The sequence below is a fragment of the Zootoca vivipara genome, chromosome 4, assembly GCF_963506605.1.
Source record: "Zootoca vivipara chromosome 4, rZooViv1.1, whole genome shotgun sequence".
Taxonomy (NCBI): Eukaryota; Metazoa; Chordata; class Lepidosauria; order Squamata; family Lacertidae; genus Zootoca; species Zootoca vivipara.
The window spans coordinates 42496534-42512082 of record NC_083279.1 but is presented as its reverse complement, the minus strand read 5'-3'; the positions used below and the strand labels follow the sequence as shown (position 1 = coordinate 42512082).

The window sequence follows — 15549 nt, the reverse complement described above, 5'->3', positions numbered from 1 at the left end:
ACTCTACCTGCCCCTGCACCCTGTATCCTAAAAACCTTCTCCAGAGGGTCAGGGCCACCCAATAGCGGGGGCTGTATCACAGAAGCCTGCAGTGGGTTGAAGGAATTGCTTGAAATCAGGTGAAGGGATTGTCCCAGATCCCTTCAGGTAAAGTAACTCTCCCTCCAGCTGCAACCTGGTACCACACAGCCCCCCAGCCCTGGTACCACACAGCCCCCACTATTCAAGGATTTATGTGACTATCTGCAGAAGGGTTGTTTTTTTTGGGGGGGGGGGTATTGCAGGCAGAATAAATATAGGAAACAGCCTGGCTGCACAAGCTTCTTTCTGCTTGGGCAATAGTGGGATACAACTCTGTTATCATTATGAACCTGCTAGTACCATAGCAGGAATCTGACTGAAGTTCCTTTTAAATTTAAGAAGTATACAGAAGGATGCCCTATTGCCCTATTTGAACATAGCTGTTTAAAGAAATAAAAGTTACAAGGCCAAACTAGACATTATAATTTATTTTGTAGAAAAACCATGCCCTGAGGCATATGCTGGGGGTGGGGAGAGAGAATTGAAAGTGGGAAAAACATTTTGAGCAAAAATCCCAGAAGATGAAATGTCCTACAACTCAAAGGCATTCAGATATGGTGGCCCATGGAAATATATCTTGAAGTCAGAGACACCCATGTTTGTGTGTTTGTTTGTGTGTGTGTAGTTTTAGGGAAGAGAAAGATGTTCCACATGTTTTAGAGTTGAAAAACAAAGATTTTAAATCCATGCTCCAGTCTGTGACAATAATTCTTCTCAAGGTATACAAATTAGTCTCATGATACTAGAATCTCCTGCTTAAGACATTATGCTGCCTGAGGCAGAACAGCAAATACTATGCCCTGCCCACAGTCAAGGTGCATAGTGTCCAAGGTTAGCCAAGTTATTTTGGTACTCGAGGCAGACAATTCTATAACTGCCTCTCCCTGGAATTAAAAACACAGCAATAAATTAATAATTAAACTTCCACTGCTCTTTCATGGCACCCAAAATCAACTGCCTCACACTTAATCATCTGAATCATACAAACCACAACTTATTATTATTATTATTATTATTATTATTATTATTATTATTATTTTAAAAGAAGTTTGCCACTACCATCAAAGCAGCATTAATTGCACCCTTCATCCATACCTCTCGTGTTTGGAAGCAGACAGCCTCTAGTGCAGCAAAGGCAATGTGGTTTTTATTTGTAAACTGAGTAAGGCCACAGATGATTCTGTAGAAGGAAAAAGGAAAGCAAAATATACCATCAAGATTAAACAAACCTTCTTTTAAAGTCTCAAGTGGCTGCCACAGTACCCCTTATAACGTGTGCACATTGCCCTCTCAGCTGGCAGAAAGTGTATATTGGCAAGATGCACAACATCCCACTGTGTATCTGGCCTAATTACTTAATAATGAATAAAATTAAATATTGGCAGTTCCTGAAATTCTTTAAGTTAAAACATTTGGTCTGATATACCTACCCTCTTGCACTGGGTTCCCAGTATGGTGCATATAATCCTGAGAATGCTGGAACAAAGTAGCAGCCATAAGAAGTGCCCACTTCAGCAGCAAGCTTCTCTAAAACCAATGCCAAAATAGAGTTTGTTTGTTTGTTTCAGCAGCAGGAGCAAATAACATTTATTGCTATTTATTACACTTGTCAGTTGCTTATTACTCAAAAGTTACAATTAAAGGTCAGATTGTCTAGAATTTTTTTAAAAAAAAACAAGTAAAATAAAAAATAAATCCCAAATTTATGAAACGTTGTCACCCAGATTACTCCAGTAAATAAATATTGGACTAAGGAAAATAGGAGTCCCAGTTTTAATTATTTACAATTATTTAATTATTTACAATTGTGTATCAACAAGAAGGGACCCAGGTGGCGCTGTGGGTTAAACCACAGAGTCTAGGGCTTGCTGATCAGAAGGTCGGCGGTTTGAATTCCTGCAACGGGGTGAGCTCCTGTTGCTCGGTCCCAGCTCCTGCCCACCTAGCACTTCGAAAGCACATCAAAGTGCAAGTAGATAAATAGGGACCGCTCCGGCGGGAAGGTAAACACCGTTTCCGTGCGCTGCTCTGGTTCGCCAGAAGCGGCTTAGTCATACTGGCCACATGACCCGGAAGCTGTCTGCGGACAAACGCTGGCTCTGTCGGCCTATAAAGCAAGATGAGCGCCGCAACCCCAGAGTCGGACACGACTGGACCTGATGGTCAGGGGTGCCTTTACCTTTACCTTTACCTTTATCAAAGAACAAGAGCATTCCTGGGCATCTAGCAGCATGCCCAAAAGTAAAACCCTTGTCTTCAAATAAAAGAGAAGTCTTGCACAACAATCCTATATATGTCTACTCAAAGGCAAGTCCCACTGAGTTCAATGGGACATACTCCCAGGATAACAGCCTTAGTGAATGATAGCACTGAAAACTCTTGCTATTTTTTTTTAATAAAAAAACCTGTTCCTACTAGCAGTATCCAAGTAAGATATTCTAACGTAGTGATTTCTATTTCCAAAAGCAATAAAAGGATGCAAGACTAGAAATCTACATATATCCATTTAAACTCATACATCTCTTCCAGACATTTGGTTTTATAAATGTCACAGAATATTACCAGTTTTCTAAAACCAAGTGCATGCCACAGTTAGTGTCCTTAAAACTGATATATCCTAGGCAAGGGGAAGATCAAGCAACTCTTCAACAAATTAAGCTACTCAAAGTTATTGATACTCACCAACTTCATTTGAAGACTTTGCAATGCCAAGGTTGTCTCTCAGCCAACGTACAACCGCACCAGCTATGGCAACAGAGCCCTAAATGAAAAGGGCAAGTTAATGTGTTTTGTTATTTCACTCTCACTCTTAGAGCAAATCATGAAAGGCAACACACAAAACCATGGCATGCCTTTTTCACAGTTTTGGAATTCTTAAAGGTGCTGGGCTCATAATTAAGGGGAGTCCCAGACTTAAAATAAGATACCGAGGATGTAGTCCCAGAAACATACATTATTAGGACAGGCGACAAGAGTAGTCACAGATCTGCTTCATAGCCTGTAATGATTTAGTATCACCTCACCTTTAGCACAAAACTTTTCAGTGCAGTTAATTCACATAGTCAGCTACCAGTCATCAAGCACAAAGCAACTCAATTTAAATAAAATAACAGATATGCATGTATGAACCAGCCTCTACCAAGTGAACTTTTTGTGGAGTTACAGAACATTGCCCTGTGACATCAGAGACACACCCCCTACCCCTATGAGTAGCTATATAACCTTTAGAAGACATCTGAAGGCAGCCCCATATAGTGAAGCTTTTTAATGTGTGTTGTTGTTGTTTAGTCGTTTAGTCGTGTCAGACTCTTCGTGACCCCATGGACCAGAGCATGCCAGGCACTCCTGTCTTGCACTGCCTCCCGCAGTTTGGTCAAACTCATGTTCGTAGCTTCGAGAACACTGTCCAACCATCTCGTCCTCTGTCGTCCCCTTCTCCTAGTGCCCTCAATCTTTCCCAACACCAGGGTCTTTTCCAAGGATTCTTCTCTTCTCATGAGGTGGCCAAAGTATTGGAGTCTCAGCTTCACAATCTGTCCTTCCAGTGAGCACTCAGGGTTGATTTCCTTCAGAATGGATAGGTTTGATCTTCTTGCAGTCCATGGGACTCTCAAGAGTCTCCTCCAGCACCATAATTCAAAAGCATCAATTCTTCGGCGATCAGCCTTCTTTATGGTCCAGCTCTCACTTAATGTGTAATGTTTTATTATATCTTTATATATGTTAGAAGCTGCCTAGTGTAGCTGGGACAATCCAGTCAGATGGGCAGGGTACAAATAATAATAATAATAATAATAATAATAATAATAATAATAATAATAATAATAATACCTACCAATAGCACCTTAGAGACCAACTAAGTTTGTCATTGGTATGAGCTTTCCTGTGCATGCACACTTTTTCAGAATAATAATAATAATTATTATAATATTGCCAAAAACAAAACAAACAAACACCTAACTTGCATTAATTATCCAAGCACTTTGTAGTAGGTTTGCAATCATCCATAGTACATATATGGTAGTCACCTCTTGGTATTACAAACCAAAGAAACAACTTGGCACCTTCAAAAGCCCATAGTATATGAAAAATAATTATACTTACTTCTAATGCATAATACACAGGTTTGTCTCTGCCCATTTTGTACGCCACTGTAGTCAGAAGGCCATGTTCAGAAATTGCAGGCTGGAAACAAAAATAAAAAATATGTAATTACTATATTATTTCTATCATGTTAGTTTACCCTTGGCTGTTATCTTGAACACTGCCCAACTGCCCATAGCAGTCTAGCACAAGACATTTCCTCTTTGGGACCTTCATGTTAAACAAGGTACGCTTGTGAATATTTTAAGCTCAAGTGATAATGTAAATTATACAGAACATAGGCACAGAAAAAACCCTTTATTTTATTTGTAAGACACAACAAAAAGATTTTTTAAAGGGAGTTTTACACAACAAGAGCTATTTATTTGGGGAAAGTAGCCATTTGCCAGGGTTTTAAGTTGTTTAATTCCCAGCACTAACCTTTTGACCTGTATTGCAGAGTAAGAAGCAGCCTGTTCCATACCTGAAGTGCAGACACCAAAAGTTATTATTTGCTACAAAATGAAGCATAAGAAATCAGACGTATGCCATGCCATAAAATGACTAGGAATATCAAAACAGTAGTAACATATCTGGAATGTTGGTATAGTAGGACAACTCCTCTGCATAGAAATGGCTATAATCAGGTAACTAGTCTAGCAAAGACTGGCTGAATTATTGCAAACCAGCTGACACTGGATTGGGGAAGCAACGGAGTCTTCCTTCTGTCTCCACTTCCAGCCACTACCACTGTCCTTACTTCATTAAGGATTGGTGTATGTGGTGTACCTATGTAATATGTCAAATTGGGAGGCGAAGCTTCCCTAATTTCACACTGGAACATACTCCATAATCCTCTGTATGGACATTATGGGGCAAGCTTTAGTCTGCATATTTAGTTTGCTGTGTGTGACTAGCCAGGGAGAAATGTGGCCAGCCTGTTGGGTAGACTGACTCATGTGTGCTTCCAATTTTAAAGTCCATTCAAAAAGCTACAGGAAATAAGGTAGGGGTTTGGGGATGGGTGGGGATATGGAGTGCTTTTCCAACCAAGGCACTGCAGAACCTCCTGTTCCTGACTATGTTTAGCCCAGGACACTTATTTTATTAGAAACCCAGTTCTTCTTCATCTGCTGGGCCTGGCATGATCTCAAGTACTGCTGACAGAAATAGACTGAAGGGGAAGGAGAACAGGCCATGTACTCCTACACAAGTGTGCAAGGTATTTCAAATGCATCTAAATTATGTAGCAAGTTAATAAAAAACCGATCAAGCTGATTCATTATTATCACGATTTGGGAACATGCAGCACTCCAGATGTTGTTAGACTATAACTCCCATCAATCCTGACCATTGTCTGTGGGCTGAAGGGAGCTGGGGTCCAACATTTGGAAAGCCACAATGGAGGAGTTCTTGCAAGATGTGAGATTCAAAGCAGGATCTTCCTGACTCACAGTTTCATCACATACCCATTGTGTGCATTCTTAAAGATGGCTGATCCTCTAACATCCCCCACTTTGTATCAGATCTATGGGTGCAATGATGTAGGCATCAGATCTCAGGTTAAACTTACGTATTTTTTGCTTGACCATCCTTGAAGCACATTTGTCCCACTAAAGCAGCAGACTGGTCACCTAAGCACTGGAAGTACATATAATTCATAAAGTTCAGTCAAAGTATACCTGCATATTTAATTTTTAAAGCACATCTATTTTGTTTACAATTTGGCTCAGCTCAAGACCAGTTGTCTCGCTATTACTTTTTACAGAAACACACCAATGGCACTACAGATTGGAGAACTTTTATACTGTAAACCACCCTATATGGTAATCCTTGGATGACGAGCCATATATGAATTTAATAAATAAATAAATGACAAAGTTTTGTTCTGGATAGTTGGATATTATTTTCCTGAAGGTTATCTTACCACAGGACCTCCTTCATTTTCAAATGAGCATGCTCAAAGCTCACATAACCAGTTTCAATAAACCTTAGGGGAAACTAGCTTTCTCTCAAGTGGAAAAAAAAATATTGGCCTCTTGCAGATCCAGAATGGTGGATAACCCTAGTTTTTCTGCACATCTAGAATAGTTTGGAAGCACCGATACAAACAAACAAAATTGCAGTGGAGGAAATAGACAGAATGCCCATTTCCAAAAGAATGAAATCAGATGTTTGCCTTTAAAATTCTGTTTACATTAAGGCCGCAATGCTACACACGCTTACCTGGGAGCAAGTCCTATCAAACTCAGTGTGGCTTACTTCTAAGTTAACATGTATAGGAGTGTGCTGTAAATGCTGCTTTCAACAGCAACATAGTTTAAAAATGAAACTTGAATGTTATTCAAAAATATTCTGCACTTATTTTTTAACTATATCCATCACTATAAAAATCCTGCCTCTCTCCTAAAAGGAAAAAAAAAGACTTGAGGACAAGCATTTGATACAATACATTTATTGTGTAAATAATAAATATTTATGATCCTCAAAGGTAGTTAACTTTGTTGTCATGGAAAAATACTGTTTTGCCAAGTAATCACTACACTTACTTGTGGAAAATTCTGGGCAATTGGCCTTTTACATAAAAGCTAAAAGCTACAATTCCATCTGTGATTTTGTCAGATGCCTTTGAATTAGTAGAGGGCCAAGGAAATCCATTTATTTCACAATTGTATCCCTTGTGTCTTAGCAGACATAACTGTGTAGTGCAAGAAATACGTGGACTTTATGACCAGACCTCTATGAGCTCTTAGGTAGTCTAAAGGCTTGTTTTTGCTTGTTTTAACTGTTGTTGCAACCAATTAAAATTTGTTGCTCTGGAAACTCGTGAATTATAGTATAGGAAACTTAAATCAGTCTTTCTTCTTGGTAATTTAAATCACGTTGGGCAATCTACACCGGGCAACATAGCTCCTATGCAGATTTCAGGCAGGATGTGAGGCAAGTACTTGCTCCCCTTCCTTCCTTCCTTCCTTCCTTCCTTCCTTCCTTCCTTCCTTCCTTCCTTCCTTCCTCACAGAGGCTGGAGAGAGGCGAAAGGTTCAGTTTCTACATTGCATTCTGCTACCCTTTGTGTCCCATGATATTGGAATACCATTTAAAACGCCCCAAATGAAAGCTATTGGCACTTACCGTAGGTCTGGCTGGAAGCATCTATTTAATTTCACAGTAACTGGTTGTAGTTACTCAGTAGTCCTCTAGCACAACAGCTGCTCCAGGCTTGAGGCTGGGCACATTAGATGCTAGTTATGTTTTCAATTAAGTCTGCTTACTGCATAATCCTATATGAGTCTACTGAGAAACAAGTCCCACTGAGCTCAATGGGCTCCAAGGTAAGTGTTATTAGGATTGCAGCTTAAACTTATTTTTACTAGCATATACGACTGATACATTAGACATGTAGTTTCTACTGACTGCACCCCTCCATTTAAAAAATAAAATAAAACAAACATTCCACTGTATTCAGAAATTGTACCAATAAATTACAACATGATTAGGGAACTCACCCCAGAAATTGGTACGCCGGTCAAAGCTCCAGAACTCTATAGCAAAACAAATACATTTTTTAAAAGGTTATTCAACATCACTAGTTTTTATCTAGTAGATTTTCCATTATTTAAAGAATTGAAGCAATGTACAGCTAGAAAACATCCAAGCCGTAGTCAAGCAAGTCTATCAATGCTGTTAAAAATTAAGATCTGGAAGTATACTGTTGAGCTATATGCATATATTCTCACACACAGTCTTTCAAAAGTAAAATTAATCACCTACATGCCATGAAAAACAGAAAGGCCACATAACTTCTCTGTCAATTAATGGGGGGGGGAATAGAAAAAGAACATCCTTTGCTGTTTAATCTGTCCAGCAAAGTCCCTCTTGTACTAGAGCGCCACAGAAACCCGCCTTTATTATATAGCTGGAATAATAATTTACTACTCAATTATATATAATTTCCCACACAAGGCAAAAGGACAATTTTAATTTGCATTCAGTTTCTTCAAACTCCATAGGTTCTGAGAGGGGGGAAACAACAGGTACCAAAGATAAAGGTCTTTAAAAGCTACAAATGTTATAAGAATTACAAGATATTGGCCTTCCATAACAGGAACAGAAAAAAGTATAACAGGGTACAAGTTAGCAACGGATCCACTGGGTATCTTACAGCTTTATGCAAACGGTACAATGTTTCCAGATGACAGAAAACTACAATTAATGGCAGAATTGTGGCTTTTATTACAAATGGAATATCAGCCCATCTATATGCATATTTAGATTTAAAAGCACAAAAATTCTAACATTGTTCATTATATTATTGAACTTTGGCTGAAACCAGGATGCGATAACCAGTTCATGCTTTAGCAGGAAAATGCGTTATATGACAGCCACAACACGACTTTACTTCTATACGCCCACTGATATCACTGTGAAACAGGCCACATACATAGCGAGCACATCTAAACTGGAACTGACTTGGGGAGAGGGGGAGAGAAGAAATAATCTAAGGGGCATATAGTGCACAGCCATAGTGTTACCATTAGGCACACTGAGGTGAATGCCTCAGATCCAGAGGTGGCAAATCCCACTTTAGTGCCTCCCTACTAGTTACCAGTACTCCACCCACTGCTGCCACTGCCAAAGAAGCAAGGAGAAGCTGTGGCAACAGTTCCGGTGAGGTCTTGCTACTGCCTCTCCTCATTTCTCTGGCGATGGGGTGGGGTGGGAGGCACCTATGGTGGTGCTGGTGTTCCACAGGTGCCTCCTGACCCTCCTGCCACCAGAGAAGTGAGGAGAGGTGGCCAGCTTAGCCAGGGAGGGGAAGAGGCAACTCCTCTTTTCGCCTCAGGTGGCGAAATGGGATGGGCCGCCCCAATACAGTGTAACTTAATTCAGTAACAACCAACTTATCAGGACTGCAAGGTACATGTAGCTGGGCAAATACAAGAGAGAGAGGAGGTTGAATGGGAGGCCTGTTCTTGATTCCCACATCCCTGCCCAGCCCTCCATTTTCTGCTCAGTCAAGGAATGCAAGTGTGGCAGTCTCTTTTCTATACCTCAGTTCATTTAAGAGCTAATGTTTGCTCTACCATTTACACACATATTAAAGCACAGCGCACAGTACAACTTGATTTTTGATAACACGTGGGGCTACAATAGGATGGTAAACAACATGCTTCAAAATGGGAGCTCAGTGCTTAACATACAGGTGTGACTGTGGCAGAGTATTAGCGGAAGAACACACAGGAGATCTCATTTTGTAAGATACCATCAAACAGTTTGTGATGTTTTCTTGAAAAGGAAAGAAGAAATATATATTTGTGTACTTGCAAACAGCCAGGCATGCCAACACCTACGTAGTACCCTACAAGCCACCCACGTCAAAAACAGCTTTTCTTTGAAGGGTGCATGTATTTTTGTGTGTGTGTGTGTGCGTAGTACGTACACTGAGCAGTAGCACTTCAGTGAAGCCATGCAGAGAGTACAGTCAGTGCATTTCCATTTGAGGATACCTTACTAAATAGCATTTTGAAGGTGAGATGAGATATATACCATAAACTAGTATTCCTCCTCTTCAGTGTTTTTGCCCTCAATTTATCTAATCTCTCACAAGGAAAGTTAGGAGTGAGAAATAGTAGTTTCCCATTTTAACTTTTTTTTAGCAGGTGGGGGAGTGGAAACACCTCAACAGAACCATAAATAAAAGCTTCAAATTCAGTCGGTCTGATTTGAGGATGCCACCTAACACAATCACTTTCAAAAAGCTACAGGATTCCCCCTAAAGAAATGCACTGCATCTAAGCAGAATGGATGGAGATGTGAGCAGGGGACATCCTAACAAATCCTACTCACCAAGGTAAGGGAGATTTTCTATAGTCAGCGAGAAAAGTAGTGGGAAGGAAGGAGGGGAAGAGAGACAAACAAGTTCACAATTTCAAAGCTTGGTAGTCTAGTAGTCAATTCTCCTCCTATAAATTGCTGTTTGGGGTAAAATGAATATCAGACCTACACACTTTGAAGCAAACACTCAAAAGGTTTATAACTCAAAGTAACGGACTTCACTCTTCTATTCTCAAATGACTCAAAGTATATAGCATTAGTTACTGTACTTACTTAACAGTAATATCAGATTACTGATATCAGAGGCCAAACCTTTCAAAATTTGAGATCCTGCATTGTTAATAGTTGACAAGTAAGTGAAGGGAGCAGGCAGATTTTCCTGTTCTTGTAGCACTGTGATAAGCTGTACCGGCAACAATTTCTTCTCTTCTTCAATTATTAAAAAGGTATGAGACTCATAATATTGAAAGTTTAGCCACCCTAATTTGGGTTAAAGTATTTTTGTACAGAAACACTTTCAGCTCAGTTGGAGACTATTGGGGGGTGGGGAGCACTATTTGTCAAGCCCTTTGTTTTTAAAAGTCTGCAACCTTCCCCTAAACATCCCACAATGAACTACTGTACAGGAATTCACAATGGCTTATGTTGTATTCAAGACGGTAACATTATAGCTCAATTTTTTTTATTATTGTAAACAATCCAAATGCTTTAAATTAACTTTAAAAGGCCGCTACCGATACCAGTACTGTATTTACCAGTAACGTTCTTTCTCATACAGAGCAGAGAGGCTATTACTTGAGGGAAATGGAAGTACATTTTGTTTCATTTTAAGCAATAGATCAGCTGTATCAAGTAATTTTTGTGAGTATTTCTATTGCTTTCACAAACACTTTCCATTTAAAGGTAGTTCAGAAACTGGAGTCTAAAGCAAATGGCTTTTTTTTAAAGAGCTGCAGAGGTCACAAAAGGAGATTTGGGCCACACTATTGAAAAACACCCAGTCCACGAAGCTGGAATACAGTACTTTTCTTGTGAAGAGCATTCATGAATTAATTTAAATTGTATAATTGCATATTATCATATAGTATTCGCTGATAAGATTTTATCTAATCTGGGAACTAAGAAGAGGGTCAAAGTTTCTTCTAGCTAGTGACTCAATCGAGCTGCAGTACTTGTTTAAAAAGAGGGCTCCTGCCAAACTGTTCTACAAGCCAAGTCTGGGAATACAGAATATTGTGTCTTCCCATTTTATACCCATTTTAACAATCACTTCTTAATAAAGTTTAGACCATTTCCAGTTCATAATTGTACAGAACTTTCAAACCAGCATTATGGTAGCTGATCTTCAGATGGAAAACATATCCAGACTGTTCTATAGTGGACCAGACATGCTGAATCGCCAACCGAGCTATTTCCCACAGCCCCATCAGTCTCCATCCCACCCTCTGCAAGGCCCAGCATCAGCATACATAGCAGGAGTTCAGCCTGTGCACTGATTGCCAGTGGCTTCCTAGAGTGAGAAGGGGTGTGTCTTTGCAGGGAAAAGGTTCTTGCATCTCCCCAAGACTTTTCCAATGCTCACAATGGGTCACTAACCAGGAACATAGTAAAGATATTTCAGACAGCAGCTTTCTACACTAATATTTAAATTTGTAGAATATCAACTCCTTCGGTGCAACTGTAACATTAGAGAAGTTGACCTTAGATCCTAAGGGAAGTGTATACAACAGCCTTCTACAACCTGCTGTCCTTCAGCTGATTTAAATGTACATTCAGCCCTCAAAAATCTGAGACACACATCATTCATAACTTTCAAAATAGCCGCCCACGTGCACAAATTCTGCAGGACTCTGCCCCAACTTACAGCCCAACCCTAACCATGTATTTTCAGAAGTCCTACTGAATTCAATGGGGCTTACTTCTAGTTAACGTAGGTTAGGATTGCAGCCTTAGTTAAGGAAGAGCACTGATACATATTTCTATGCCAGTTCAAAAATTCTATATATAGTTTTCCGTAAAAAACAGTAATTTCATAAGATATGCAATATTGGGAGATATAAACAAAATTGTACTGCAACTTCATTTATATCTTCTAAGTGTAACTTTTCTCAAGAAGGGTAGTTAACAGTCCAATTTAAAAGCTATTCCTTCTCCTGTTTTACAAAAATAACTTTTTCACAGAACTGAGTTATCCAGCTTATTCGATAAAGATTAAGCAGGCACAATTCACACATTTTTTAACTAAAAGAATTTAAGGAAAAGTTGTATATATACCATCAATCCATAGATCTCTGAGGAACTCCGCACTTTGGGAAGTATTTCCATAGGAATTCCAAAAAATCTGGGGAGGAAACCCAACATTTTCCAAAAGTTAATACAAAATTATTCATGCTTGTTAATTAAAAAGTTGAACTGGGGGTTGATGGAGAATATATGGGGCCCATTTTTGCCTCAAAACAAGAAATGTCCACTTAAATGCTTCTTCTGATTGGTTAAAACTGGAATCTGGTTTACCACTACTGTATTCCCAAACTAAAACTTTGTGTGGCCAACAGAGGTCCCGCTTAAGCTAATAAAGCTATCATTTGTTTAAAAATTGTTGCAAAGATTTGCAAGCCCTCATGATGTGTAGATATAAATACTTCGTGCATATTTCTCTTTTTTACTTATTCTAGAGCTTGATTTGACCTGAGCTTATGTGTGCATCTCTCCCAGTTCCAATGATCAGCTTCCCCATCACTACAGGTGCCTCAAGAAGAGTTTACAAGCAGGCAGCAGTGACAATCTTATGTATCCTGCTAATAAACAACAATACTACTTTCGCTTCTCAAAGGTTAAAACAGAATTATTTGCTAGCTGTGATGTAGAAAAATGCCATCAAATATTTCACAATTAAATCCAAATGTTCTCTCAGTTATGGAATGAACTGCTCCAATCAGGTTATCACAGAAAATCCATGAATGCATGTTTGGTTGTACCTAACCAATTGAAATTCCACACTCTCAAATTAAATTTATAGTGTGTTAAACACAGTGCAAGATTAATTTTTAAAAGTGAGTCTTGTATAATTTAAGGAAGAAGTGAACATGAATTTTACTCATTGGAGAGCAACCTGTGGCCCTGAAAATGTTGTTAGACTCCAACTTCCACCAGCTCCAACCAGCATGGTCAATGGCCAGGGATGATGGTCGATGTAATCCAATAACATTTTGAAGCCTACCAGTTTAGAGTCTAATGGTTAATTCAGACAAGATTTCATGCCCATTATTTTACAGCTATAGCATGATTTCTGCACAGAATTGTGGTGCATCTTGTGACCACCCACCATTTGACAAGCTGGATTTGAACCTTTACCATAAGCAATAATGGCTGCAGAATCTATTGTGTACTAATCTTTCAAACAGATACAGCTCCATGTGGATACCCATTACAAAGCCGGAATCAGATAAACTCGTTGCTATTAAGCAAGAATTTGTTCTTTAGTTTCAGAACACAGACCATTTAGAAGTTTTTCACATGTGACCCTGGAAAAACATGTGACCTAGGACCAAGTGCCACTCAGTTAATAGAATTTATTTCCAAGTAAACCTGCTTAGAAACCTGTACGTCAGTATGGCCAAAGCAAATCAAGGCACTGAAGCAGACGGACAAACAAGTTACTTACTTGCAGAGTTCAGTATCCCATTCTAACGAATGAATGTTGAACAGCATTGTTCTACTGGCATTGGTTACATCAGTGCAATGAACACCTCCATTTTTTCCACCTGTCAAACTCTTAAAATAAAAAAATAATAATAAGCAAAGACAGATCAGTAAAACTAGAAGCTCATCACTGCTTCCCTAGAAATGGAAGTTGGAAATCTGGCAGATCCACTGTTCACTCTTACTATATTTAAAGATTGGTCAAGGATCCCCAATCTTTTCCTGCTCACAAGGCACATTCAGAAATATAAGAAACAGTTATAGTCACTATAGAAGAAAAACTGGTGATGCTTACCCTCCCCACAAAACCCCCTCATTAAATTAAAATAAAATAGGGAGTGGCAGGGAGTACTGGTGGGCACCAAGGCTGCTTCTGAGGATGTCATGATTGTTTGGGGACCCCAGTATTTGGCATTAATAGGAAGAGTTATCTTAATGTAGTATACATATGCAAGAATAATACAGCAAGCCTTTCCTCAAAGGGAAATCTTTCTGCAAAGGCAAGATCAAGGACTCATACACTTTACTGAGAACATCACAGAAAGAGGGCCTATATGACATTTGGAGTGAACAAAACCCCAGCGATTTCAGTTTTGCATTTAATTCTAACTGCTATACATCACAGTCCAGGCTAAATTTCATTTTATTACACAATGATTGATCCCACCAGTTACATCTACTAATATTGGAAATATAAAAATCACTGACTATACCCTGGTTAAAGCTACTCTCCATCTTGGGGGGGGGGCATAGTTCGCCAACTTAGGCTTTCCACCCAACTTTACTTACAAACACTCTAGCCAGAGAAAATGTTTTGAAAGCCCTTTAATATTATTTTAAGGAAAACTCTTATTAGAGTTTTACTCTTATGCAAGGTCTTAGAGGTTTATGCACATGTTCACTCTCCACGTGTTCAATGGATGCATGAGAGAGAAACAAGATCACACCCACTGTCCATTCCTCCCTCATTCCCTGGCATGGCTACAAATTCAGCATTAATGTAAAAGAGTATGATTCACATGATCAAGAAGCCTAATTGGCCAAAGTTCCCTTTTAAGCGCAGGAACTGTAAATCAGGCACCCCCAAACTTCGGCCCTCCAGATGTTTTGAACTACAATTCCCATCTTCCCCAACCACTGGTCCTGTTAGCTAGGGATCATGAGAGTTGTAGGCCAAAACATCTGGAAGGCCGCAGTTTGGGGATGCCTGCTGTAAATACTTTAGTATCCTTTCATCCTTATGTCAGACAAGCATCTGCTAGGCGTGCACAATCCCACTGTATTCACTGAATGCATGGAAGGGTAGCAACCACGATCCCTTGGATTATAGTAATTATATTTATATTTTTACACTAAATTTATACACTATTTATATTTATTACATTTATATACCACCCTTCACCAAAAGATCTCAGGGCAGTTCACAAAATAAAACATTAGCACCATAATACTTTATGAGACAAGCTTGGGGAAGGTGAGTACTTAAAACCTGCTGACCATAACTGATGTGTGCCCATTTTATTCAGGTGTATTACGTTCTGCTGCAAATAATGTTGGAGGCAGATTATATAGGCACATGTATGATTCTGATGAGGTGGCAGTAAAAACTGATTTCCTGTTTAGAAAATGCTGAATGTTGTTTTATTAAAATTGAGAAAGTATAAAGCAAAAGAAGTTGATTTCTATATAGCCTATTGAGACATACCCATATTAGCCATGTGTCAATGGTACCAAACAGTGCTCGCCTCTCCTGAACTGCTTGCCTCACCTCCTTCACATTGTCCAAAAGCCAGCAAAGTTTCACAGCACTGAAATATGTGCTAAGTGGGAGGCCTGTCTTATTCTGCA

At 39.3% G+C, this 15549-nt stretch overlaps 1 protein-coding gene across 1 annotated transcript in view; it reads right to left on the bottom strand.

The window, feature by feature from the left end:
• GK (glycerol kinase) overlaps positions 1-15549 on the bottom strand; it is a 42314-nt gene that overhangs the window by 12884 nt on the left and 13881 nt on the right. Inside the window, exons 6-16 of the mRNA XM_060273628.1 lie at positions 15407-15544; positions 13664-13773; positions 12274-12340; positions 10012-10029; positions 7671-7706; positions 5738-5805; positions 4606-4648; positions 4186-4266; positions 2764-2842; positions 1512-1608; positions 1123-1261 (exon numbers count right to left, since the gene is read on the bottom strand). Of these exons, the coding sequence (XP_060129611.1) occupies positions 1123-1261; positions 1512-1608; positions 2764-2842; positions 4186-4266; positions 4606-4648; positions 5738-5805; positions 7671-7706; positions 10012-10029; positions 12274-12340; positions 13664-13773; positions 15407-15544 (876 nt within the window). The remainder of the gene's footprint in view (positions 1-1122; positions 1262-1511; positions 1609-2763; positions 2843-4185; positions 4267-4605; positions 4649-5737; positions 5806-7670; positions 7707-10011; positions 10030-12273; positions 12341-13663; positions 13774-15406; positions 15545-15549) is intronic.